This window comes from Dermacentor albipictus, chromosome 2 (assembly GCF_038994185.2).
Source record: "Dermacentor albipictus isolate Rhodes 1998 colony chromosome 2, USDA_Dalb.pri_finalv2, whole genome shotgun sequence".
Classification (NCBI taxonomy): Eukaryota; Metazoa; Arthropoda; class Arachnida; order Ixodida; family Ixodidae; genus Dermacentor; species Dermacentor albipictus.
This window is the reverse complement of record NC_091822.1, coordinates 175,100,883-175,127,099: the sequence shown is the minus strand read 5'-3', so window position 1 is coordinate 175,127,099 and position 26,217 is coordinate 175,100,883. Positions and strand designations below refer to the sequence as shown.

The following is a 26,217-nucleotide window of genomic DNA, read 5'->3' as shown; positions in this document are numbered from 1 at the left end:
CCACGATCTGATTATCAGGCATGCCTCTCTCAGTAAAAGTCTCGTCCTGGCTGTCAACACCAATCGAAGGAATTACTATATGCAATGCTAACAGGGTACGGTGACAAAATCAGCATTCATAGCAAGCACAAGGCATGCGCTAAGACCCATTGACCACTGGAAGGCACACAGTTTGCATTGCATACATGTATTCTTGCATGTGGTTCAGAACTGTATGGCAATTTTCAATCAGCTGCTTTCATTAGCCCACAAAAGTTTTATTTAATTATTTACAAAGGCTTTCTACCTACTCAAATAAAAGTACTTGCAACATACTGGCATGGTACCAATTGGCTGGTTCTGGGTGTTAAAATTTTCTTAAATGTGTAAGCATCTCTATGCTTACCAAACGTCCATCACGCAAGATAAAAATGTGGGCCGATCCCAGAGATAGTGCAATACTGGGCCAACCCACGGCGGAGGTGAACAGCCTTCAAGCACTGAACAAAGTGAAAAGTGCACACAATATAGATAGAGCATGCAGCAGCGAGTGGCTTTACCTTTGTTCTGCCTGTCGCTACCACGAGATCGCTCGCAAATCTCTCAGCACACACCGCACCCTGCCCCTTTCGCAGATCGCTTTCAAGATATGGGCCCGCTCTTCAAGGCAAAGCGACGAGAACACGGCGTTCAAGATATGGTCCACGCAACGCATAGTGGTTTGACGTAGATGGATAAGGCACTAAAGAGCAGTATCAGCTTATAATGATCAGAACGTCATCAGCACACCTGGCGCTGCCGTCTGCAGCAGTCCGTGTTGCTGCGACGCTCCTGTTTATACCGGTCATATTAACTTCCATAACACTTTTTTTTTGTTCAAGTACTCTAAAGAGCCCAGGAGGCATAGGGGTGGGGGATGTTACGATTGGCTAGCGGGGATAGTGACCTTCTGGCTTCGCTGCAATGAATCGCTTCGTGAAGCCAACAACATGCCCCCTTCGAATAGCCCTTCGGAGCCAGTAAGGCTAGACACGTTTGGCGGACAGGATTGTTAGCTGGTTCGCTGTCACCTTCAGGGACCAATTGGAGCAAGAAAACTCCTGGAAATGTTTGTTCTATGGCGTTCGCCCATGTACTCTGGTAAAAGTCACAGTCATGACAGATTCAGCAGCTAACTGCAGAGTCAGCTCAGGAACCAAGACGTGCCAGCTTGAGTCAAACGTGACAACACCTGTCTATGAGGCCCCACTCATTTTGGTGTGTTCAGTAAAACAAAAGTGCAAGAGAGTGTGTGAACCTTCGCCCTCAAAGGCGGGTACTTCGACGACTTTGGACGCTTTGGTTGGATGAAGGTTGGATGGCAGCTTTTCCTGGCCTAGGGATCTAGTTTTTCCTGGCCTAGGGATCTAGTAAGGACAGAGAGTGTTTAAGCAGACATTTTCGGCTGTTCAGTGTGCATCTCAGTCATGCTAGACTGATCAGATGTAATGTTCTCCACTCTTCATGTAGATATTGTAAATAAATCCCCTACTCCTCATTCTTAACGAGAACAAGTTCCTCCCTTCAACAACATCCTTAGCATGAATGAGTCGAACAATGGTATGGGCCAGGTACCCTTTTCATGGCAGACACCAACTCTTACAGGGATTACAATGAAAGGAGCAAAAAATACCAAAAGTACACAACTAAACAAGAAATATGAATTGGAACAACATGAATTAGTGCAAAAAAATGACTTATTACAGGGTATATACAATGTGTGAAAAAAACATAGTGATGACAAGGGTCAAGGTTCCTAAAATACTTATCACAATGAGCTGTTTCACATTACAAAACAATGGAAAAAAATTTAAGTATAGATTACTAAACAGGAAAGCAAAATTGCATATTAAATAAGAACATCAAGAAATGCAACTGGAACAGAACAGCAAGGTAAGAGGTAGTTCAGATTTCTAGGAACAACTTCAAATTATGTACAAATGAGTCGTGTCAGATAGCGAGGAGGAGAGGTGAGTGGAAAAACGGATTAGTGTGGGCGAAGATGGGTGCGATTTTAAGTTGGTGATCAAGCCGTCAAGACACGCGTCACAAGCTACTCTGATATTTAGAGTAACGTGGGATAACCGGTTGGAGTAAATGAAAGAAGGACAATAGTGTCAGAAGCCTGCGTATATTGAGAGGAGCTAAATTAATTTAATATTTGATTTCCGTAACTCTAGATGTATGCGAGTAGTTTCTTGTGATGAAGCGAGCAACCTTATTTTGCAAAAGACTCGAGTTTGTGCTCGAGGTAGGCCTCGACACAAACTAGAGTCAGCGTCAATTAAGTAATTAATTAAGACACAAACTAGAGTCAGAGTCAATTAAGTAAGCGAGAAATTTTGTCTTGGAGTTAGCCGAGTGCAAATAGTGCCTTATGAAGCCAAGAGATGTGGTTGCTTTAGTAGAGTTTGCCGTTTTTACACTCTGCTAAGCAGCTGAGCGGAGCGGATGTGCGAATGCACATGCGCCCTCCACTTAGCTGCAAGCGGGCTGGCGGAGTCAGAAACACGGTCCGCTTACAAGCTGCCTGAACAGAAGGTTGCTGCCATTTTTTCCTAGCAAGGTGGTCGATGCACACACCCACTCTGGCTTGTGCATCGAGGCACCTTGCCTGCCTTGCTCTTTACAAGATAGATTTGCACAGATGAAGACTTATGTCTGCTAGAAGGTGCGCATGCTGACCCATTTGAAAACCTCGCAGCGCGGGAGTATGTGATGCACGCTGTGCAGCATGTTAGCATCAGAAAGGATCAGATTGTATGCAAAATGCAAGCTCGCTGGCTATCACGTGGCATTCCCCAAGATGGGGCTTTATTTTCCACTGGATAAAATGGACCGGTAACACATTACAAGTTCATGTTTAGATGCTTTATGGACAAACAAGCTATATGTATTCGTTTTACTTATAAATGTTTTACTTATAGGTGCTTTTATTTTGTTTCATTACCCTGAATTCGGCCAGAAGGCACTGCAAATACGAAAGGAACATCAAGCGGAAAGCCAGAGAAGCCGAGATAATCTCGTGGGTGGCGGCAATGGAAAATAAACCTGCTACGAGTAACTACTGAAGAGGAAATAAGGATATCGGGAAAGAAACAATCTATTATAACTCAAAGGGAAGTTTATTACTTTCTGAAACGAGCTCAGGATGCCTTAGAACACGCACTTATACAGCAAAATATAAGAAGGAAGAAGCATGTGCTTGCTGCGGTAAAGCTAGGGAAACAATAGAGCATGCTTTACTAGAATGTGAAATATCTCCCCAGCAGTAGATTTAGGCACCACTGGCCTATACACCATTAATAAAATATATCCAGAGAGGGAGATTAAGATGGACTGCAATGATTGTAATGGCATCATTGGAATCGGACATATGCTGGCGGGGTGTCCTGCGACTCTCCCCAACCTCGTTGAAGAATGGACACAGTGGGAGAGAAGGATACAAAGCGCATTGTTTCAGGACCAACTAAGGGCAGTCCAGGGGGCCCATGATGTCGCTGAAAGGCTTGGCCTGACAGTGCCAACGTGGGAGCGGCCCGCCTTGGCTTGAGAAGTCAAGCCTCTGGACCTCATTACAATAAAAGTTTTCACACACACACACACCATTGGCCTGCTTGAAGCCCTTGGGTTCAGCAAGAGCAGGGGGAAAGTAAAAATGTATGCAGTAAAGATTGGTAAGCAGCGAATGGAAGATTGGTGGACAAAAAGTAGGGAAACGACAAACAACAGAGGCTTGCAAAGACAAAGTTCAGAAAGTTTGGTTATGGGAAGTCATCGTGGGTTTTTTTTTTTTCTTTGTTAACATAGGTCGAACATTAGGCAATACAAGAGCTTCATGGCGCAACCCACACCTCTTTCCAAAGGGGACACTCGTAGCACCTATCCATCCATCCCTCTGCTCTGCTAGGCTAGACATACAACTAAAACGTGCAATCACCCACCACTCCACCATGTGGCTAAGCGGGGAAACTTGGAGCGGGGAGAACTGTAAAGACACTAAACTAAAACATTCTAGTGAAAATCACATCTACGCAAATGTTCCATGACAGATCGAATGACAAATGAACACCCAGATATTGTGAATACCAAGGCTACGGGCATGTTTTATAATTTTGTAATTACATAACACGGGTTTAGCTGTAGTCCTGAATCTGATAGCTTTTGTAATATTAATGTTGATTTCCGCTTGCTTACTGCCCCACTTACAGAGATTGTCTAGGTAAGATAGAAGGTAGCAGGTATCCTCAGGGTTACTAGATCACGCAATCATCAGCAAATAGTCTATGACCATAAACGCCTACCATTACTAATATCGTTAATGTAATCTAAAAACAAAATAGGCCTGAGCATGGAACCTTGCGGTACTCCAGATTTGACATGATTTAATGGAGACAAATGGTCATTGATGAAAACTGATTGCTACCGGTTAGTTAAAAAGTTGGTAGTCCACCTAGTTATTCTCACATGTATGTTAAGATCTGTCAGTTTATGAATAAGCCACAATTGAGGAACCTTGCCAAAAGCCTTCGCAAAGGCCACAGATATTACATTGATTCGATAAAAAAGATAATCAATCGTGTAAAAGTCCATGCCAATTGATAAAGAAAAAGTTTTGTTCTGTAAGAAACTTCATTAGAGCAGATGAAATGATGAGTTTGCAGTACATGCTGGTAAAGAAATTAGTCTGTAATTTGATGGGTTAGACGAATCACCAGATTTAAATATGAGAATTATGCAAGCTGCTTTCCAATCATTTGGGACGCATCCCGTGTCAATACATTGCTGAAAAAGCTTGGCTAAAATGCGACATATTGCAGGTTTGAATATCTTAAGAAGTTTAGGGCAGATGCCATCACAACCAGGAGCAGAGTTAGTTGGAAGACAATCGATACAGGACTGTACTACTTCAGAAGCGATATTAATGTTGTGCATGCTTGAATGCAAAATAGGGGCCTGAAAGCTTCTAGGTACACCAGTCTCATCTGTGAAAACGGATGAAAAAAACTTGAATTCAATAGCAACACGTGCCGGAGAAAGAATGTTACCATCCTTAGATAACGGTACCGTCAAGTTCGATAATTTGGGTTTCCTAAATTTTTGTGTCATTGCTAAGCATGTCTGAAATGTCATGGTTGAAAAATTTATCTTTGGCTGTTGTTGTTACAGTCCTGCATAAGTGTGCGTGCTCACGATAGGGCCTCCAATCTTCCACAGATGCTCATAGTTTAGCTCTGCAATATAATGGTTTCACATGCGTCACAAACCAAGTGCTTTCTGTGCAGGCTGTTATTTTGAATTTTGGAATATGCTTTGCTTTTAAGTGTGATCAGCCCATCACGAAGTACCCAGTTTGTGGCCGTATCCTTGAAAAGGGGTTGATAATGACATTCGGCTGCGTGGAGATGAGCAAGTGGTACAATGCTTAAGCGTACTTAAGTCCCAGAGGAGTTTCTGCATGAATTTTTCAATTGTTTATGAAGGTTTCTTACCTATTCAAAGGAAAGTGTTTGCAACATACTGATGTGGTACTAATTGGCTGCTGCTGGCTGTTGGCCTTGGTATCTTCCTTTGCTGTTGAGCAGCATTTACTGAGTGCGCAGTAATAATGAGCTGCACCAAATGGCTACACATTACTGCTGTACTACTCCAACTATTCCAAAAGGACCAATTTTTCTGCTCCAAAATGCACCACGACTACTTATTTCCTAGTCCAAATCCTTAACTGGCTAGGCCACCACTGCATGCTGACACACCACCCACTGTGGGTGTGGGCTGTATTAGCCAAGTCTCAGTAAGACAAAAATAACTGTGGCACTGTTCTTTTTGAGCTTTGTTACTTAATGAAAAGGCTTTGAATTCAGGCCACCAGTGCTGCAATAAAGTATTCCTATTCCAGCCGCCCCACTTGTTAAGAGCTGCATGCCACCTGCATTACTGGCTGGGCCAGTCACTTGAAATCGGTGGACTATAAGGTTAGAGTAGAATCAAACAGAAGAATTTTTTTCATATACTGGCTTTGGACGTCCCCAAATTTTTGGGATGGGCCTGCTATAAATTTTACGTATTCATAACATAGGAAGGTTATGACGACATGTAACCCAGGCAGGCAATGCTTTTGGAAACGAACTTTAAACTTTGCCACTCCGACAGTGGTGAATAGAGTGATCTGTTGTCATGCTTAGCAGTACTACTTGCATCTGACCGCTGGATGTATTGTGTCACTGTTCATTATTTATTACATGTGCTTATACCATGTGCTCCAAAAAGATGTTCCAATCATTGGTGCAATCTACTAATACCAGCTATGTACTTTCGCAATGTCTCTGTAGGCATCTCTTTAAATCTTTTTATGTCTAACACGATACACAAGGACTCCCCTGTAATCACTGACACAGAAATAGTACAGTGAAGTTCTAAAACAAATGTGCTTAACTCATATTGGTGACAACAAATAGTTTAACATTGGTGCTGTCATAGGTCTGGTTTGCGATTACAGCCGACGTCTTGTGGTTGATTAAAGGAGTTCTTTAACAGCAAGGTCCAGCATTACTAGAGCCTGATGGCTTGTAGACCCACCATGTTGTATTAGTGGTTTGGGTGTTGCGCTGCGAAAGTGAGGTTGTGGGATCACATCTCGGTCGTGGAGGCCACATTTCGACGGGGTTCGATGAGGTAAAAATGCAATGCCCGTGTACCGTATGTTGAATGCACGTTAACGAATCCCGCGAGGTGAAAATTAATCCGCAGTTCACCGCTACAGTGTGCCTCATCAGATCTTGGCTTTGGCACGTGAAGTGTCAAAATTTGAATGTTTTATTAACCGCAGGTACGGTTGCTGCCTAGTTCCTGCGTCATTTTAGATTACCTTTATCGTTAATTTCTACCTCCGTTTCCTCTGTTTGGGCTCCCTGAGACTAGGCCATAGTGGCTATGGCTAGACGCACCAATGAAAAAATCTACGAGTCCAGAAGCGTTGCAAATTTCGGTTCCTTAAAGTCAACTTTGCCATCATACACTGCGGTGAAGTATACCACGAATGCAAAGGGGCCACTGTGAGGGGACACAGCACGAATTCCTTCATTATACACATGCATTCCAGTTTTCTGTCACAGTATGAGCACGGAGACAACTAATAATCAGAACTTTATTTCTAAGAAGTCGTTACAATTTGTTGGGGTCCGTCAAGCGAGAAGCTGTTGCAAACAGCTTGAAAGTGCTTGACAGCACAGCAGTCAGTGTAGAAGAAAATAAAGCACGCATATAATTATATATTATATATTGACACGTGTATACATACATTTATCGGGCGACCACGTTTCGCCGCCTAACAAATCTTATCGCACAGCGCGGCACGCGCCTGCATGTATCCGAAGTTTCTGGAAAGTTATCGATGCTTCTATCCGCTGTCTGTTGTCGCTGAACCTTGTGTTATCTGATTTCATCGCGTGACGCGAATGGTGTAGAACTTTGTGGAAGGCACACGAGCCCCAACAAGTCTGGAACATTCGATGACTACTGTATAAAAGCTGACACGCTGGACCAGCTGATCAGATTTTCGACGATTGCCGACTGTGTTCGCTGCTATCATTGTGCTTTAAGTGTAGGCTGTTTTGTGTGCACAGGTTCGCCCAATAAAAGCTAGTTTTGTCTTTCACAGTACTGCTGCTGTGTTCTTTAACATCACTACCACGTGACAATATAGTGATATACTACATACTATATTAGCTCGTGCTTAACAATGGTAATTGCACAGTTATAAAATAGTAAAGAGGGGTGGACAGTGCAACTGTATGTCCCAACCGAAACTAACATGAACACTGTGTGTACAATATATATATACATATATACACTGTGTTCATGTTATGTCATGTTCATGTGTGTGTGTGTCTGTGTGTGTATATATATATATACATATAGAGAGAGAGAGAGAGAAAGAACAGCGCATTAGTAACTTCCAGTGACAGATATCCATACATTTGTTCCCGCGTGCAGGCATCATGTAATGAATGATTCTAGACCAAAAATTATTTCGCGTTTCCGGATAAAGACATGAACATTAATAATGCCTTGGTTTTCATACTTATTTAGAAGTTAAGGAACATTACAGGTTAGCGATTGCATTAGATAAATTGTTAGCCTTTTTGGCACGAGCCATCTATCCTGGCTGTAGTCCCGACAGTAATTTTACAAGTGAAGAGACTTTGTTAGAGGAAAAAATATGAATACAGTAAAGGAAGGCCATTCACATCTGGCAGTTTGAAAAGTGGTGATGTTGTGTGGAGGTATGGAATGTTAGAAATAATTCCGACGAGCACGTTTCTGAAGAAAAAGCTTGTGTTAGTGTTCACGGTGGTGCCCCACACACGCATGCAGTAGTTAATGTGAGACGCAAATAGTGCTGGGTAAATTTGTAATTTCAACTGTTCTGGAAAGAAATAATATTTTTAAGGCTGTTGTGGCTGGACCATCCCAATGAAGTGGAAAGGAGCGCGTTCGCTTTAGGAATGACATCGCAAGCCTCCAGACCAGAGACAAACAGGCTGGTATCATCCACATATAGAATGGTTGTTGCCTCGGTTTCTGCGAGGGTTCATCGAGCAATAAGGTTCCCAAAGAGCTCCAGCCCCACGGGAAGGTGCGAGGTGAAGTCCGGCAACACTCATGCATGCGGCTGTTCCCCCACTCTCCATTCCCCCCAGCTGCGCTTTGCTTCGCTGCACCGCTCATTCTTGGCTCAGCAGCCGTCCGACATGGAGGTTCCCATTGTTGATCCCGCCAAGTACGAGATTCGTTCCGTAATTCGCTTTTTGCACGCCAAAGTGACTCCACCCGTGGATATTCATCATCAGTTGACAGAGGTGTATGGCGACAAGTGCATGTCCGTTCAACACGTCCGAAAGTGGTTCAGGGAGTTTAGTGCTGGTTGAAAGAAAGTCCACGATGAAGAACAGAGTGGAAGACCGTCAGTTTCGAAGGTGGTTATCAAGATGGCCCAACGCAAAATGCTTCAATCGAGGAGGATCAACATCCGTGAACTTATTGCTCAAATTCCTGGAAGTTCTTACGGTACAGTGGAAAGAGCTTTGACTAAAGTATTGGGGTATCAGAAGTGTTGTGCTCAATGGATACCGCAGCTATTGACATCAGACTACAAGGAGAAACGCCTTGACTGTGCTCGCCAGTTTCTTCAAAATTGTCAAGAAGATAAGGAAGGATTGTTGGACTCCATTTTTATGGGAGACAAAAAGTGGGTGTTTCATTTCACTCCTAATATGAAATAAAAATCCAAAGAGTGGCGTCACCCAGAGTCACCAGTCGCAAAGAAGTTCAAGCTCCTTCTGCTGGCAAAGTCATGGCCACTGTTTTTTGGGATCATAAGGGGGTACTGCTGATCGATTTAATGGAACGTGGGACAACAATGAACTCTGAGAGCTATTGTGCAACACTATGAAAACTCAGGCAAGCTATCCAGAACTGCCGGCGAGAACGACTGGCAGCCAGTGTAACACTGCTTCACGACAACGCTTGACCTGACATCTCCTGTCAAACCCAGGAACTTTTGACAAACTTTGGGTCGACTGTCATGCCCCACCCACCGTACAGTCCGGACCTCGCACCTAGTGATTATCACTTGTTCCCCAAGCTAAAGGAACATTTGAGTGGCCAACGCTTCCGGAGCGATGAAGAAGTCGGAAGAGGTGAAATGCTTCCTCAACGGGTCGGCGGCAGACTTCTGTGACACTGGGATACAGAAATTGGAGCACTGTATACAAAAATGCGTAGAAAAAGATGCCGATTATGTAAGTTTCATCTTTCCAATAATGTAAATTTCTATGAGAATAAACAATGTCTTTTTCTAAAACTGATGGGAACCTTATTTCTGGATCAACCCTCGTATGTCTATCATGTCATTAACGTAAATGTCGAAGGGGACCTAAAATGCTGCCCTGTGGGACACCGAACAATATTGCCCTGTCGGAGGAAATACTATTTCCAATGACAATGTATTGCCTGCAATCAAGCAGATACGAACACAACAAAATGTGTCATTCCGTGTACACCGTTGGCAGTCAACTCTGTTAATAGAATCTTGTGTTGCATTGTCAAAAGCCTTGCTGTAGTCAATAAATATCCGGACTACTAGGTTTCATTTTTCTAGCTTCTTGATTAACGCCTGCTGAACAAGCAGTGCAGTTTCGGTAGAGCAGGTCATCAAAGCTGTTTCTCCATCGCCAGGGTTCGTGTCATGCTCTCCAACCATGATTCCTCGCTCCTTTGTGCCCTCCAGAGGGGCATGGTCATGGACCCCCAAACAAGGGGCTTAAATCACCACAGCAATTAAACTGCAATTTTTCGCTTTTAATATGCTTCAATGCAATACACTGCATAAGCTTCCTTGCTTAACTCAACTGTAATGCGGCAGAGGTGACTTTAGGAACACTTTCTAGACATACCAAACATTATGTGCATTCTGGTCGGAACTACACCTGACTTAACATTCCGACACGTCGACATATGGATGGCCCTTGTGCAGTTTAAGAGCACGAATACGCATGCTGGTTGTGGCTTGAGGAAATGTGATTGCTTAAACAAGTTTCAATGCCAATGCCCTAGACTGAGCTTCACCACAATGCAGTTGTGTTATGCACTGGAGCTTCCGTTATGTATTGCGGTCCATCACTGCAGCAACGTCAGAACCAGCTTTGAATGGGTGTCAGGTGAGTTATTAGATGTCTCGGTGCTCATACTGTGACAGATGACGGCACATGTGCGCATGTATAGTCGGGAACATGTGCAAGGCTGTGTTGCAGTCTCGTATACGGAGCTTGCAAGATGGGCGAAGCAAGGGCCCAAATCACCACAACCCTGCCGGAAATAGCTCTAAATCCCTGCCTGTACACTTCTTAGGGTCTCGGTGCTTTTACCGTAACCGGAGATTGCACATATAATAGTATATTTTCAAAACTGAGCTCATTGGAACATCTTCCTGTTCATGCTACGCACACAAAAATGAGGAAAAAGAGAAAAATTATGCAGATCCCACACCCTGTGGGAATTGATGTAAGTGAAGCTTTCCATGCTGGATGCTCTGATTGATGATAATTAGCAGTGTTGACGGCTAAAGCTTAATTTCTTCAACATTTAGGCTAACATGAGATTGGTGAATTGATGTTAAACGTTACCTTGTGGGCACCACTGCTGTTTGCCTGCGTAATAGGCAGAACACACAGGGAGAGGGGTGTTTGCATGAGGCATTTTAGTGGGCCATATCTTATAACCCCTGAGAGGGTTGAGTGTTGTCATTTCCTCATATGGCACATCGCGTTATGGCAGAAGTATTAAACTTGAATTGGATTATGGGGCTGTACGTGCCAAAACGACACTCAGATTATGAAGCACGGCATAGTGGCAGACTCCAGATTAATTTTGACACCGTGATGTTCTTCAATGTGTCCCAAAATCTAAGTGCACATGGGTTTTCTATTTCGCCCCCGTCGAAATGTGGCTCCCACGATTGGGTTCAAATCCATGACCTCTCGCAATGCCATAGCAGCAAAGCTAATGCGGCAGGCACAGAAGTGTTGATTTGACGGTCAACCACTTCTGTAGTGTTTCCTGGACGCTGCGGTGCATTTTAATTAATGCGGCTCTGCTTCTGCACGCCCTGTGCGAGGTGCCCGCTTGACATATTTGCATGGTGTTTATTTTTTCAGAAATAGCAGCAACATATTGCACTGTGCCTTGAACATAAGCACCCCACAACCGCTGTTGTATGTTAGTGGAGTTTCCTTGCCTTCTCATGTCACTTCCCCCATCTTATACGGGAACTGCCTCTTCTCCTCCCTCTTCTCTCTACAGTTCTGTCTGTGTCCCCTCTCGCCTCGCACGTAAGCGCTGCAGTTTCTTCTGTGCTTCCGAAAGGAGTCACGGATAATTGCAGCTGTCAGGTGGCTAATGTGACAACGGCCAGGGAGCTCCAGAGGGCATTGTGCACATTCGATGCAGTGGGGTGAAAACAAGCTTCTCCCATCTCCTTTCCTCTCTTACTTGTGCCTGTCATGTATATACACACTCTGAACACTCCCCCCCCCCCCCCTTCCCGACGTGGCATGTGTGACATTAGCAGCTGGAGTGGGAAAGTCAAAGGAAGAGACACATGCGTAAAGGATTCTATGCTTACCCAATGAGGAAACCCGTCCGTCACGTAAGATGATTACTTTCAAGATAAGGCCGGCATGAGCGAGCTAATTGTAAGATCGGGCCTGCGCAGCCGCGCCATAAGCAGCGGCCGCTGATGTACAGTTGATAATGGTTTGCATCGAGAGGAGGCAGCATCATTGACCACATCTACGTATGACGTCTACCTAACGTGACACTGTTCAATTACGTCACGTAGAACAGCACGCATTGGCCAGTGCTCATCTTCCATGAAGCAGCAACATCATCCAAACGCACCATGATATAAAAGGAGTGAACAGTGCTACTACTGGCCTCTGCTTCATACTCATGCTGGTCTTGGTTTAACATTTTGGTGTTGCATCTGCGCTTCTCCATTTCATGATTTTTTCGTGGCATTTCTCGCAATTATATGAAACGCAGCAGCATATGATGACAAAACAGTAGGTGATCAGTAGCAAATGCTTATGCGTCATTTAGATAACTCCGACAGGATACTCTGCATGTAATTTTATCTTTTTCCACTTTCAGTATGCTTCAGCGCTATGGTATGCTTGACCGCGTAACCTTGCTATGTCCAGTGTTTGTGACCCTTTCCCACTGTTGGTATACTTCATCACAATGCTAAGTGCATAGTTGAATGCGTAACACCACTGTATTGGGATGAAGCTAACTTATGGGTCTGACATTAGACAGCTTTAAGCAGCTGTAGCGTATGCCATAGTATATATAGCGTATGCTAATCAGCACACATTTTTTTTAGTTTTAGTTGGCCTGTGAGATGTTCAGATCTCAGAGGCCATGTGCCGTCATTGCGGCTATCTCCCGACTGTAGCTATAGGTGGTGCTAACATGTCGGATGTTTCTTTCGTTAGGCTTCGACTCACTCGAAACGAGAAGCGATCTCGAAAACACTACAAGGTTATCCATAATACTCTGTCATCGTAGCAGCCTGAGACTAAGCGAAAGCCATTTACACAGTCAGTTGCTAAGAACGAAGTCCATATACAAAAGCAACGCCAAATTCAATTCGAAGCTGGCAGCCGGGGCCGCCGCCATGTTTCACGCAAATTCCGCAAACCACACAAAGACGCTAATGCTAAATCTGAGAAATAGTGTGTGTACGCTATATGCAATGGGTCGTTTAGCGTTCTGCGCATGCGCAGTGATGTACGCTAAACTAAAACTGTCTATTATGCAGCACATTTTAGATGCTTGCTGGTTTTAAAGTCCGAAAGCTGAGATACAACAGCGTCACACACTATCACGTGAGGAAAACGAACCGCTGCATGCAGCAAGTAGCGTCAGCATAAGCACTAGATTACAATCGAACAGCTCTACAATGAAGACCACAATTAATTTGCCTGTGAAACAAAGAAACTTATGCGTCCCTGGCGGCTGATTTATGTTTATAAAACGAATGCCGCAGCAGTGCCGCCACTGCCCCGCGAAGATGTCACCAGCGTAAGCTGTGCCCTAGTGCTAACAGCAGTGTATTTGAAGAGCGTGCTGATATTACTAGTTCCGTTGCTCTGCCCCAGGATTCACTCACCTCTTATGCTACTTGTAACGGACCAACGGCTGACGAATGCATGGATAGGCCGCGAATGTCAACGAAGGCGACCAAAAATTTTGTAGCAAGGGAGGCTTAGGGGCACTAGACAATCGGGGGCTTAGCTTTGCATGGTTCCTGCATTTGCTTGGAGAGCAAGCTGGGAACCTCAATGGAGCACAGCGTGGCTACAGTAGAACATGCTGTCAAGGATATTTTGCAGAGAAAGATTAGCGGTCTATTTCATTAAGCCTCTCTTGAATTCTTGTTAAAGATTTTCTTTTGTTGAAAGTGCTTAGCTATTGTGAGCAGTGAGCTGCGCAACCTTTAAAACAAAGTGACCTGCATAGCGAAGGATTTTGAAGGTGCGAGCACTTTGTTAAAAAGGCTTTGACAACATAGATACATTCAGAGCAGCGCTTTCTGCCCTTTAGCCCATGCAGAATTTGTAGGTCCTATTTGCGCCACCAGGATCTGCCAATGTACTGCAGTGAAGCCTTTAATATGTGTCCCAATGTCCAATGCTGCGGAGTTCAATATATCCATTTACTGTCTGAGCAAGTTTGATGTATGAAGTTTCATATACATGTAGTTCTCTTGGTGATTCACCACCTGTTATTTAAGCAATAATTCTATTTATAATTGTTTCATACAACAAGGTTCAATTGTAATGAATTATTGCTATATGACATTCTTCCCATTATTATAACTAGTACTCTCAAGCTTCGAACCTCCTAGCTTCCTCATACAGTTGGCCAATGTGACAGTACACCTGACACAACAAGCCATGTCGTACACTTACTCTGTGCATGTTCACAGCCCATGCAAGCTTGTGCTGAAAGCTTGTTGCTGCTTGCAGAGGTAAACATTTCACTTGACTGTTGTAATGATCTCGCTGACTATGTGACAGAATAAACAGTTACTCCACAATAAAACATAGTATGAGGCCATTTTGTAAACACGAGTTTGAAGTAAAACTGTGCCATGCATCGTCGAAAAAGGAAAACAACATTACAGGGATGAGCATAGTTATCGTGGGCTTGTCTCTATAGCTTTTATGTCTTGCTTTGTCCACATTATGCTGCACAGTTTTAGTTGAAGCGGTTATTGGCTGGCAGACGTCTTCCCATCATGTTACTACGAGTTTTGATGAAAGCAGTCTTGGCTAGCCTCTCTAGCCCTGGTTCTCTGGCTTAGGTGCTGGTGCCTCCAGTAGTTCAGATTTGAATGGGTGCAAATTAATTTTCCCTCTCAGTGAAATCAGGGGAGGCGCTGCGATCGCCGAGGAGTGTAGACGTGCTCGCGTCGGCTCTGTGTTCGTGAAATGATTTTGCAGCATTTTCTTGCGAATTGTGGCCTAATTTTTACACCAGTCGATCCGTGAAGATACCAGGACTCCGTAGACGCCTCATTTTCAGGTGGAACACTCGATTTCCCTGTGCTACGGACATTTTCCTGTGCTGCGAACGTTTTTGTGAATCGCCCACGCCGCCGCCGCACGTGCACGCCGGGCGCACCGGATGCGCGGCGCGCACTCGAGCGAGTTCCGTATCGCCGATCAAGTTTCTCTGCCCCAGCAACGAGCATGGAGCTCGAAGTGGCCGCCGAGACGGGCTGGCGAACAACTCGCCTTCGCCAACCGGCGAAGCTGAGGGACGACTCTTCACCCCAAAATGACTCTACCCAAACCTCAAGCACTCGTTCTCGTTCCAAGACCAGGCCACCAGTCAAGGCACAAGTTCTAAAGGCTGGACGCATGCCTCCGCTACCTTCCAACCAAATCAAAATTATCATTCGCCCCAAGGGAGCCCTCAACATTGCCAAAATTGGTAGTCCTACCGTGACTACAGCCGTTCTCCAAGCCGCACAGCTCAGCCCAGCAGATATTCAGCAAGACACGGTGTGCCCCAACACCCAACAAAACATTGTCGTTGTAAGTACGCCAAGTCTGCAGAACGCCGACCGGTATGTCTGCATAAAATCAATTCAAGTCAGTGGGGTCACGCACGATGTTAACGCGTATGAGACGGCCGCCGAGGACACCACGAAGGGAGTCATCTGCGGAATCCCCCTCTCCGATACCCCACAGCAAGTCAACGCCAATATCATCAATACCCACAACCCCCTCGCACTAGCCGCAAAATGCATTGGAACAACAACCACCGTTGTTATCGCCTTCAGTGGCCCCGACGTGCCATATCTGGTCTGTTACGGAGCTACCTTAATCCCATGCTCATTATTCCGCAAGCAAATAGAAATTTGCTACCAATGCGGCCGCCTCGGACATCGCATGGATGTCTGCCCTTTTCCCAATAACAAGATCTGCAGAGGTTGTGGAGTCCGCAACCCACCTCCCGATCACACGTGTAACCCCAAATGGTCACTGTGCGGCGGCCCTCATCTTACAGCGGACAAATCGTGTACGGCTCGCTGCAAGACACCATACGTTATTCGCAAGCGCGTTGGGGAACGCCGAGCTGCAATGCAAGCCACCCTTCAAGAAAGCGACTTCCCGCCCTTGAACTCCAAGCCCCGCTCCAGATCTCGGACTCCATCACGCTCGAGGCAACATTGTTCCCGGACCCCTTCACGTTCGAGACAGCGCCGTTCCCGATCCAGATCTACCTATACCCCACCCGCCAAGTCTCCTACTAACAAGGTGAGCTTTGCAGAAGCCCTTAAGGGCACCTCGCGAGAGGGTCGCAACACACCTTCTCCACAGTCCACGAGCACCAATGATAACGCAGAAATAGCTCACCTCAAAAAAGAAAATGCCATTATGCGCGACCTAATTCACAAGCTCTCGCAAGAGGTTCGCGATCTTAAACAATCCAGGACACCTGCTCCTACACCACCCACCAAAGCGTCCCACTCCTCTAGCCACGACGCTCTACTGACACCAGCCCCCAAAAAGCGGGCCCTCCAAGAGGGAGCCACAGGCCAAGTGCGCTCAGAGGTTAAGGACATGCTAGTCTCACTTCAAAGCACGATGACCGCACTCCAGAACGCAGTCAAATCCATGCAACACGCCGTTCTCGCACTGGCACAGCGCGTCACAAACATTGAAACCCACGTACAAACTCTCCCCGTGCCCGCTCATCCTACCCTCCAAACCCCCCGCACTGCCCCTGACGGCATCCCCCAATCCCCATCATGGCCCACACTAACAGAGATACACTTATCTGGCAGTGGAACTGCCGAGGCTATCTCCGCAAACAGCCAGTCATCCGTCAACACCTTCGTACCCTCACCCGGCAACCGGACGTCATCATGATTCAGGAAACCCATATCGATTCGGTCACCCTCCCAGGTTACCAACCTTTCATCCCGATACATGCTTCTCGCCGCCTCTGCACTTTCGTCCACAAGAGAATCACCGCCATCGAACACAATCTCCACGACCGAAACATCGAACACCTTCTCGTTGAACTTATCCCCACCAGGAGATGTAAGGAAAGTATTTTTCTCCTTAACGTGTACAGCCATCCCTTTGCCAAAGTTCGAGGCCGTTTTCTCACCCTCTTCCAGAAGGCCCTTAACGTAGCTGGCACCAACCCCCTCGTTATTGGTGGAGACTTCAATCTCCCCCACACGGTATGGGGATATGGCTACTCGACGACGGCGGCTCAAAACCTTTGGAAAGACTCCCAAGATCTCGGCCTCACTTTCATTACAGACCCCACGTTCCCCACACGCCTCGGTAGCTCCACTTCCCGCGACACGACCCCCGACCTGACATTTACCAAGAATGTCACCAACGCTCAATGGAGCAACACACAACATGATCTCAGTAGTGACCATTCCATCATTGCCATACTTATCCCTCGGATAGCTGCAGTTACTGCCAAACCCCGTGAGTTCACTTGGGTTGACTGGGATGCATTTCGCAAGCATCGATCCGCTGACCAGCACGCGGAACGCATAGAGGACATTGATGCATGGACCCGAAATCTCCACTCCGATACCAATGTAGCCACGCGCACCGTTACAACCGATGCCCCCGTCGAGCGCATGGACAGTAGATTGGCCCATCTCCTCGCGGCTAAAACATCCATCCTATCCCGCTGGAAAGGGCAACGTCTCAACAGGCGCCTCCGCGCTAAAATAGCCCTCCTCAATAAGGAAATCGAAGCCCATTGCCTCACTCTGAGCCGTCAGCAGTGGACTGAACTGTGCAATACTGCTGACGGACAGATCCATTGTCCCTCTTCTTGGAAGCTTATCAAACACCTCCTCGATAGCCAAGCCACCCGCTCTTCCCAACAAGATCGCCTCACTAAACTTCTCTATACAGAAAGGAAGAAACGGCCGCGCCCAAGTCTTAGACTACCTCACCAACAAGTATCTCCCCGTGGGCCCAGTGCAATCTCACGGCTCCTACACCGGGGCCCCCAACCCCCCACTGGACGAAGACTTTAGTGTCGCTGAGATCCAAGCCACCCTGCATAAATTAAACAGCCGTTCTGCCCCTGGTCCCGATGGGGTCACTAACAAAGCCCTCCGTAATCTGGATGATGCCTCCATCACCCACCTGACAAATTATATCAATGACTGCTGGCGTAATGGTGCCATTCCGCCGGCCTGGAAAACAGCAAAGGTCATCCTTATTCCCAAACCTGGCAAACCTTCTAGCCTCGATCATCTTCGTCCCATCTCACTAACCTCATGCGTGGGAAAGGTTATGGAGCATGCCTTCCTCACGCAAATCAACACCCATCTGGAAGACACTGCAGCGTATCCTCACTCTGTCATTGGCTTCCGGGCCCACCTGTCGACCCAAGACGCCATGCTACAACTTAAGTACCATATACTAGAAGATAGAACACGTAGTACTAAAGCTATACTCGGCCTCGACCTCGAAAAAGCATTTGACAGCATAGCCCATTTCACCATTCTTGACCGCATCTCACGCCTTAATATCGGTGCGCGCGCTTATAATTACGTCAGAGACTTTCTCTCTAATCGCACGGCCTTCCTTTCGGTGGGGGATCTCCGCTCCGACGCCCAGACTTTGGGCAGCGCGGAAACCCCCCAGGGCTCCGTTATCTCCCCAATGCTTTTTAATCTTGTCATGATCGATCTTGCCAAGTAGTTGCAGCAAGTGGACGGTGTCACCCACACCATATACGCTGACGATATAACCATCTGGGCCCACAAAGGCAGTGACGGCGAAATAGAAACGGCGCTACAATCCGCCATTGAAACAGTCGAGACCTATATCCAAGGCACGGGGCTTCGCTGCTCCCCTGCAAAGTCCGAACTCCTTCTCTACAGGCCTACTCTCCGTGGCCGCCATCCAAAATACTCCACCGCTAAACGCCATTACGAAGACATTGCGCTTCATCTCACGGATGGCAGCCCCATACCCCTCGTCACCAATATCCGTGTGCTCGGCTTGTTCATAGAGGCGAACGGAGCGAATGGCATGGCCCTCGCCAAAATCAAGAGAAATACAGCCAACACCATGAGACTTTTGAAGCGGGTCTCCAACCGCCGTGGGGGTATGAAAGAGGAGAATCTGCTCCGGTTAATCCAGTCGTTCGTAATTTGCCACATCATCTACGTTGCTGCGTATCTAAACTGGTACAAGGCTGAACAAACCAAGCTCAACATCCTCCTACGCGGTGTCTATAAACAAGCCCTCGGCCTCCCCGGTTGCACCAGCACTGACCTCCTCCTTCAACTAGGCGTCCATAACACACTGGACGAGCTCATCGAGGCCCAACGTCGCTCTCAGCTGGAGAGACTCACTCTCACAGCCACGGGTCGCCATATCCTCACCTCGCACGGCATCACCTACCACCATCAACACGGCCATAAGCACTAGATCCCCTCCACCATACAAGCTTGGATTCACGCTGATCCTATCCCCAGAAACATGCACCCCAAATACAACCACGCACGTCGCACAGCACGTGCCACGGTTCTCACCAAATCGCTTACTCGCCACGACGGTGTGAGTTTCGTCAACGCTGCCGAATATCCCCACGGTACCCGCTTTGCAGCCGTCACCACGCGTGAAGGGTCTCTCCAACATGCTATCAGCCTAGTAACCCCACACGCTGAGGAAGCTGAAGAAGTGGCCATCGCGCTAGCCACCCTAGACCCAACATGCCATACCATCGTCTCTGACTCCCGCTCCGCCGTTATCAACTATATCAACGGCCGTATTTCACACCAAGCCTTGCGCATCTTGCAACAAGAGCCCCGCTCAACCGACCATCAGGTTACACTCGTCTGGTTCCCGGCTCATGCAGGCACCGTCCACCCGCACCTCCCCAACCTCAACGAGGTTACCCACTCCCTAGCGCGAGGCCTAGTTGACTGCGCGGGAGAAGGGGAGGCTGCCCCCACCGGTAGGGATCGCCTGACACGCTACAATGATCTTGTGAAGTCCTTCTACTTAGAGCGTAGAACCTTCCCCGGCCCACACAACAAACTATCCCGAGCGCAGGCTACAACTTTCCGCCTGCTACAAACCAATACTTACCCCTCATTACAACTTTATAACAAGATTTACCCAGACATTTACCCCAATCCCACGTGCCATATCTGCAAGACACAGCCAGCCACACTTCCACACATGCTTTGGGACTGTAGGCACCAATACCCCGACACTAACCCCACGACCCTCTCGTCGAGATGGCACGCTGCCCTGCGTAGCCCCAACCTTGACGACCAACTCTGGGCGACCCAGCAGGCCTGCGAGGCGGCGAAGAGGCAACACCTCGACGTCTCCATGTGGGAGGCCTAGGCCCAGTCACCATCTCTTGCTGGTTTCAATAAAGTTTATTCAGTCAGTCAGTCAGTGAAATAATACCAACTTTCCCTGGTTACCGGGCTTCTACAATTCCTCCTGAGATGGACTTGTTCAACAGCTCTACCGAGTACTTTAAGTAGGCAGTGTATTCTATGTCGTAGGGCAAACAGAAAATTAGCATAAGCACTCTTGCTTTCAGGCTGCCATAGACTTCGAGTTAAAAGTGCAGTCCAGATCAACATGCCCGACCTTGATCCCTCCAGCCTATGTGCCAGCCTTCCCTATGAGCCAATACTTGTGCAGGTGAACATACCTTCTCTGTTCCATGCAAAACATTTTGTTAACTGTTTCCAGGAAAAAGTACTTCAAGCATAAATGGCTAACACATGCTCTTCATACCAGGTTGCCATGGATAATGGAGACGATAGGAAAGTACAGGCCAGCGTCGCTGTCCCAGATCCATCCGGCAGCTTCTCTGTCTCTGTGTCCTAACTGCTGGTCTTCAATGGGAGTTGACACTGTCTCCTTCTATAGGGGCATTTTCTGACACGCTCTTCTGTGGGAGAATGCCCCATTCATAAAAAGAAACAACAAAGATTGGACACGAAATGGTGCAGCTCAAAAAAAAATTACTTGTTGGGTTCGCCACCGGGCCATATGCGTCGGCGCTCGTGACTCGACAAAAAGCAGCCGCAGCGGCACGCGCAAGCTCAGGCTTCACATAGTTTTGCGCCCATCGCAAGAGAGGCACCTCACGGCTACATTCGGATATTGCCAGCGCACAATGAGGAAGTGCAGAAACATGCACGCTTGCAATCTCGGAGGGATGCGCATGCGTGCAAACTCGATACCATGGGTGCACAGCTAGAAGGGGAGAAGGGTCGTTTTGCCACACGCTCGCACACCCTGTAATATTTTGGGGGCAAGTGTACATACTAGACATATTGTCTGTAGTGCTTATTTTTGAAATGTGATATTTTGGGACATATAATACATATAATATGCATCTTGGCTTTGTTGCACATTAAGAATTTATTTTATAAGTACTATATAATTATCTGAAAAGATGAATGTTTCTTTAGATTTCACACATTTCTTTTGCTACATTGTAAATGTATATCCTGATAGATTAATGTTTCGTATGTTATATGTTTGCCGATAGGAGACTTACTGCTGCCATGCGAGGGCCTTCAGGCACATTAAAGCTGTATGTTGCAGCTTTTCGCCTGGAGGACAGCCAACAAAGTTTGTTGGAAATAAAACCATTTCTGGTACGACAAGTCGAAAATTCTATTTGAAGTCGCTGCCTCTAGACCCTTCATGCCAACCGCCATTTTGGCAAGGCTGTGTGATGTCTGGGAATAAGGCTGCTTCGATGGATTTCAAGACCAGATAGCAGCCTTCCTTCACACACTCTGGCACCAAAAAGGGCAGCACAGGTGTCAGTGTTACTTGTGCTACAATTCCTTCACTTGTGCTATAAATAGCAGCAGCAAACTGCCAAGATGCAAAAGCAAAACAATGAATGAGGGCCATAACGTATTTCCCAGCTCCTGAAATCAGTTCCAGTTTTTGCAGTAGACCAAAGCATGGCCTTCAAGATCAACTTCGATTACCAGTGGGAACAGTTTCCGAGGGTGCCAATTCATTTCATCAAGACTCAGTGTTGCCACACTGCTTTTGATTCAAGTGTGAGAAAAAAAATTGAAGTGAACATTTTCTAACACATTGAATGCAGTCGAATTTTCTTTCTGTTATGCTTTCCTCTTATTTCAAAGCAAAAAAAACCCCAAAAATTTAAGAAAACAAGAAGCAAAACAGAAAGAAAAATATCTCAGTATAGGGCGAACATCATTGCACAGTGTTGTGAAACCAGATGTGCATGCCTGTGAGGGTGATGATTGAAGTGTGTGCACTATACATTCAGTGATGCTACAGGCACGCACTGTGCTGTTTGCATTTCATTTGATGGTGATAGTACATCCACACAATGTAGCCGCAGGGACAAGTGAGCAGTCAAGTGAAGCTTTTTGAGATCATGTTTAGTTGGATCATGCAAATAAAATGCATTAATTAATCATATGCCATGGAAGAATCAAGCACAAGTACACAAATTACTGTGCATGACAGGAGTGGCTGCGAAGATGTATAAGGCTCACACAAAGGACGGACAGCAGACAAGGGACGATGATATTTAACTAATTTCGCCATGGAAAATGACTTCGAAGTTTGTGCATCAAGTACGAAGAAAATCCGAGGACACCTAAGCACTTCTTATGAGTTGTGAATACTTTAATGTCCAACTGAACGCCACTGAGCAGGCCGAGATATGAACTCCTCGCAGGCAAGCGGGCACGTTAAGACGCTTGGCATATATTGATTTAGCCTTACCGAGGCGCAGTTAGAACACACACAAGAGCTTGAGTAGACAAGGAACAGGTGGTAACACAGGCTTGCGAGAGGGAAGGTGATGTGTTGTCGTAGCAATGCACTCTCCCCTCGCGAAGTAGCGCAGCAGCAGATGTTCCCCTTCGCTCGCGTTCCTCTGCTGAGACACGAGCCAGCAAGTGCAAGCTAGTGTCATGAGCGCGCCTCGTGTGCTCACATGGTGTCACAGTCAACGGGAAATTAGGCACCGTTTTGCTGCTACAGATGCTGCCGGCTTTTTCACTGAAAGAACCATTTAACTCTTGCATTAAAAAAATCCTGTCACTGACCACATAATAAACAGCAATAAAGAAATTCCATTAAAAGTATTGCATCAAACCAGCTCAGAGCACAAAAAATTTACCAGAACTGTCAGGCTTGGCTGCTGAAAATTAATGTCTTGTAGCAAGGTTTAACGAGCACAAATGATATGCAAGAATACTCAGAATGATGCGAATGCTCAGATGCTAAGCGCTGCTCTTGTGCAGGAGCTTGGCAATGCAGCTGGCATAAATGCCAGTCTTCTGACTACTACACTGGTTTCATGAAAAGTAGGTTATTCTGGCAAGAGTATCACTGCAACATCACTGCACTACACTTTTACTTCACTGTGTCAGATAAACAAGTCAACAGACGTCTGAAGTGGTTCAACCACAATTCACAGCTGGAGAACAGGATAGCATCCATAGAATTTGGCGAGATTATTAGACAACAGGCAAAGGAGAGTGGACAAAAGTTGGAGGTGAAAGCTGTTCTGTTTGACTGTGACGAGGTGTATTGGAGTCGTCAAGCAACAGGCAATAGCGATGGTTCTTCCTAGCGTGCCGATATTGTTCTGGCTTCAAGGCACATAATGGTGATTATTGCATTTTATAGTGTCCCATTCTTCTTTAGATGACAAATTATTTAAATCTGTGTATTGGTTACATTTGCAGTGACGTCCAAAATCTAGATTTGTACTGGGCAACGACAATACTTAAAAATTAAGCTCAGTGGTTTTACATGCCAAAATCACTAAATGATGATGAGGGATGCAATAGTGAGAAACTGGATTAATTCTGAGCGCCTGGGTTTAACGTGCACCCAATACATGGCGCACAGCATTTTTTGCATTTTGCCCCGATCGAAATGTGGCCGCAGGGGCGCAGGACCAAAGCCACAGCACCAGTAACATTAAAACAAAGCAGTGATTTGATAAAGCGTGTAAGAGCACAACAGTTTTTAAGCATTGCTTCATGCTAAGGTCTAAGTCATAAGCTCGGTACCGTCACACAACAGCCACATTAACGAGATGAACAACGGGGATAAAATGCCAAATTAAGCTGCAAAATTATGAAGCAAAAGCCTTTGAAGCTGTGAAGTTCTTTAGGAACTTGGAAGGTGTGGACATTTGGACATGCAAAGGATGCAGTCTTTGGAAACAACTTGCCAAGTTAATTAGTTGTTTTTTACCAAAGCAATATTTCATCACAAAGCAAATAGCTATAATTTAAATATGCTCCAAGATTGAATGCCCTATGATAAAAATTTCTATTGCATTTTTAGCAAGTTATATGGAGCAACCAAAGGTAAGAGACATTTGATGCTAGTGTTCAATAAATTTCAGTTATTAGAAAGCCCTCGTCCTGTGCCCTTCTGTGTGTCTTCCGTTATTTCCGCACTGATTAGTAAGTATGACGCTAGTGACTGCCATAGAATACGTGAAGGCCGAGAAAATAGCAATGGCAATGAAGAGCTATTGCTTGAACAACGACAAAAAAAGCTTAGGTGTAGTGACAAAGCAGAAAGGAGAACATGAACGAAAAGTATGTGCGAAGTCATACATGACAAGAGAAACCCAGCAGGCAAGATGTGGTGAGCAGGGGGGCGGGGAGAAGTATTCCGTAAGAGCCGACCTAGTGGACTGTCCATTTTGGCCGCTACTGATTGGCTAGGGCTGCTGGTCTCCTCCTCTCACAGCTGAATCCAATCAGCAGTGGCCGAAATGGACAGCCCACTAGGTGTACTCTTACAGAATACCTCCCCCCCCCCCCCCCCCCGCAGGAGAAAATGATGAGATGGATTCTTGCCTTGTGAAGTGCAGCAACTGTTTTTTTTTTTTTTCTGTTCAGAGCGAACGTGAGTGAGACTGGAGATGTAAAGGCTTTGATGTGGAGATAAGCTGTGGTCTGGGATGAAGCACAATATTGGTTTCCAGCTGTGGATGAATTTCCAGGAGACCCTGCAGATAAAAGTTTTTTTAGCAATTAATAATTCACGTATCTGGCGAAGGAAATCATTACAGTGAACATGCGGCATAAGCAATAGACAGCCAGGCACATATAGCAAAAGACAGTGCCACTGTAGAGGAATGGCGACAGGGAAGAGCAACAAAAAGTGATCAAGTATGTGCAGGGAGAAGGGTACAGAAAAAGTACAAGGGATCACACAAAGGAGATCAGTTTGACAGTGACAACAAGAGCAGCACTTATGAGCACAAATTTCAGAAGAAAGTAGCAAATTAATTGGGTCATCAGTTGCCAAAGAGCAAGCATTTTCTGTCACGAAGGCTACTGATGCCAAGCATCAGTCCTGGCGCTGTTAAAGAAGTGAACGCGCAGTTGTGGCAAGGGATAGCAGCAGCAGGTGTCTCATAAAAATGGCAGTAACAGGCTGGTACACTTGGCTACAGTGAGCCAAGTGTACCAGCCTGTGCTTCTGGAAATCTGTGACCTATGTCGAGTTGAAATGTACTGCTAAAGTGGGTGTACGTCGGAAAGACTTTCTCGCCCGTGCGGCGCTCGTGCCGAGTTGGTGATGGCGGATTATTGATTTAATGAGCCATCTTTCGTCACATTAAAGATGTTTTGTGTCTCTTCCAGGGCGAGGAGTAGGGGCCATAGTGTAGACCACTGGCATATCCCCTTCGATATAAATAAAGGTTCTTCAGCAAAACCATGTGCAATAAATCGGTAAGCGGGAGCCGCAGAGCTAGCGAAGCAGGCACGTCGGACGTAGTACATTTAAATTAAAGTATGGGGTTTTACGCGCCAAAACCACTTTCTGATTATGAGGCACGCTGTAGTGGAGGACTCCGTAAATTTCGACCACCTGGGGTTCTTTAACGTGCACCTAAATCTAAGCACACGGGTGTTTTCGCATTTCGCCCCCATCGAAATGCGGCCGCCGTGGCCAGGATCGGACGTACATTTAGGCAGATCGTCATTGTAAGCTCAGGAGCTCTCGTGAGGGCTCCGTTTGCCGGTGACGTATACCGTCCTATCGCAGTACTGGTGAAAAT

At 46.2% G+C, this 26,217-nt stretch overlaps 2 protein-coding genes and 1 long non-coding RNA gene across 5 annotated transcripts in view; 2 read left to right on the top strand and 1 right to left on the bottom strand.

Moving 5' to 3' along the window:
* The window catches only part of LOC139056308 (uncharacterized), a 52,396-nt gene extending 44,721 nt beyond the window's left edge, over positions 1-7,675 (top strand). Inside the window, exon 7 of the mRNA XM_070534459.1 lies at positions 615-7,675. The gene's annotated coding sequence lies outside the window, so the exon portion shown is untranslated. The remainder of the gene's footprint in view (positions 1-614) is intronic.
* Positions 1-26,217, bottom strand: part of LOC139056310 (uncharacterized) — a 33,303-nt gene that overhangs the window by 6,483 nt on the left and 603 nt on the right. For both annotated transcript variants that reach the window (XR_011512276.1, XR_011512275.1), the window contains exon 2: positions 25,007-25,158. This is a non-coding gene — a long non-coding RNA (uncharacterized lncRNA). The remainder of the gene's footprint in view (positions 1-25,006; positions 25,159-26,217) is intronic.
* LOC139056306 (uncharacterized) lies at positions 13,772-26,147 on the top strand. 2 transcript variants are annotated; one of them, XM_070534456.1, is made up of 2 exons: positions 13,772-20,813; positions 25,799-26,147. In XM_070534456.1, the coding sequence occupies exon 1, from the start codon at positions 15,336-15,338 to the stop codon at positions 17,022-17,024; it is 1,689 nt and encodes a 562-aa protein (XP_070390557.1). In that variant the 5' UTR covers positions 13,772-15,335; the 3' UTR covers positions 17,025-20,813; positions 25,799-26,147. The 2 variants fall into 2 exon arrangements, with proteins under 2 accessions (XP_070390557.1, XP_070390556.1); XM_070534455.1 differs by lacking the exon at positions 25,799-26,147 and adding an exon at positions 20,913-22,067.

What these genes read in the sequence shown, in the direction of transcription:
- LOC139056306 (XM_070534456.1), top strand. Translation starts at nt 15,336, where the DNA reads ATGGAGCTCGAAGTGGCCGCCGAGACGGGCTGGCGAACAACTCGCCTT.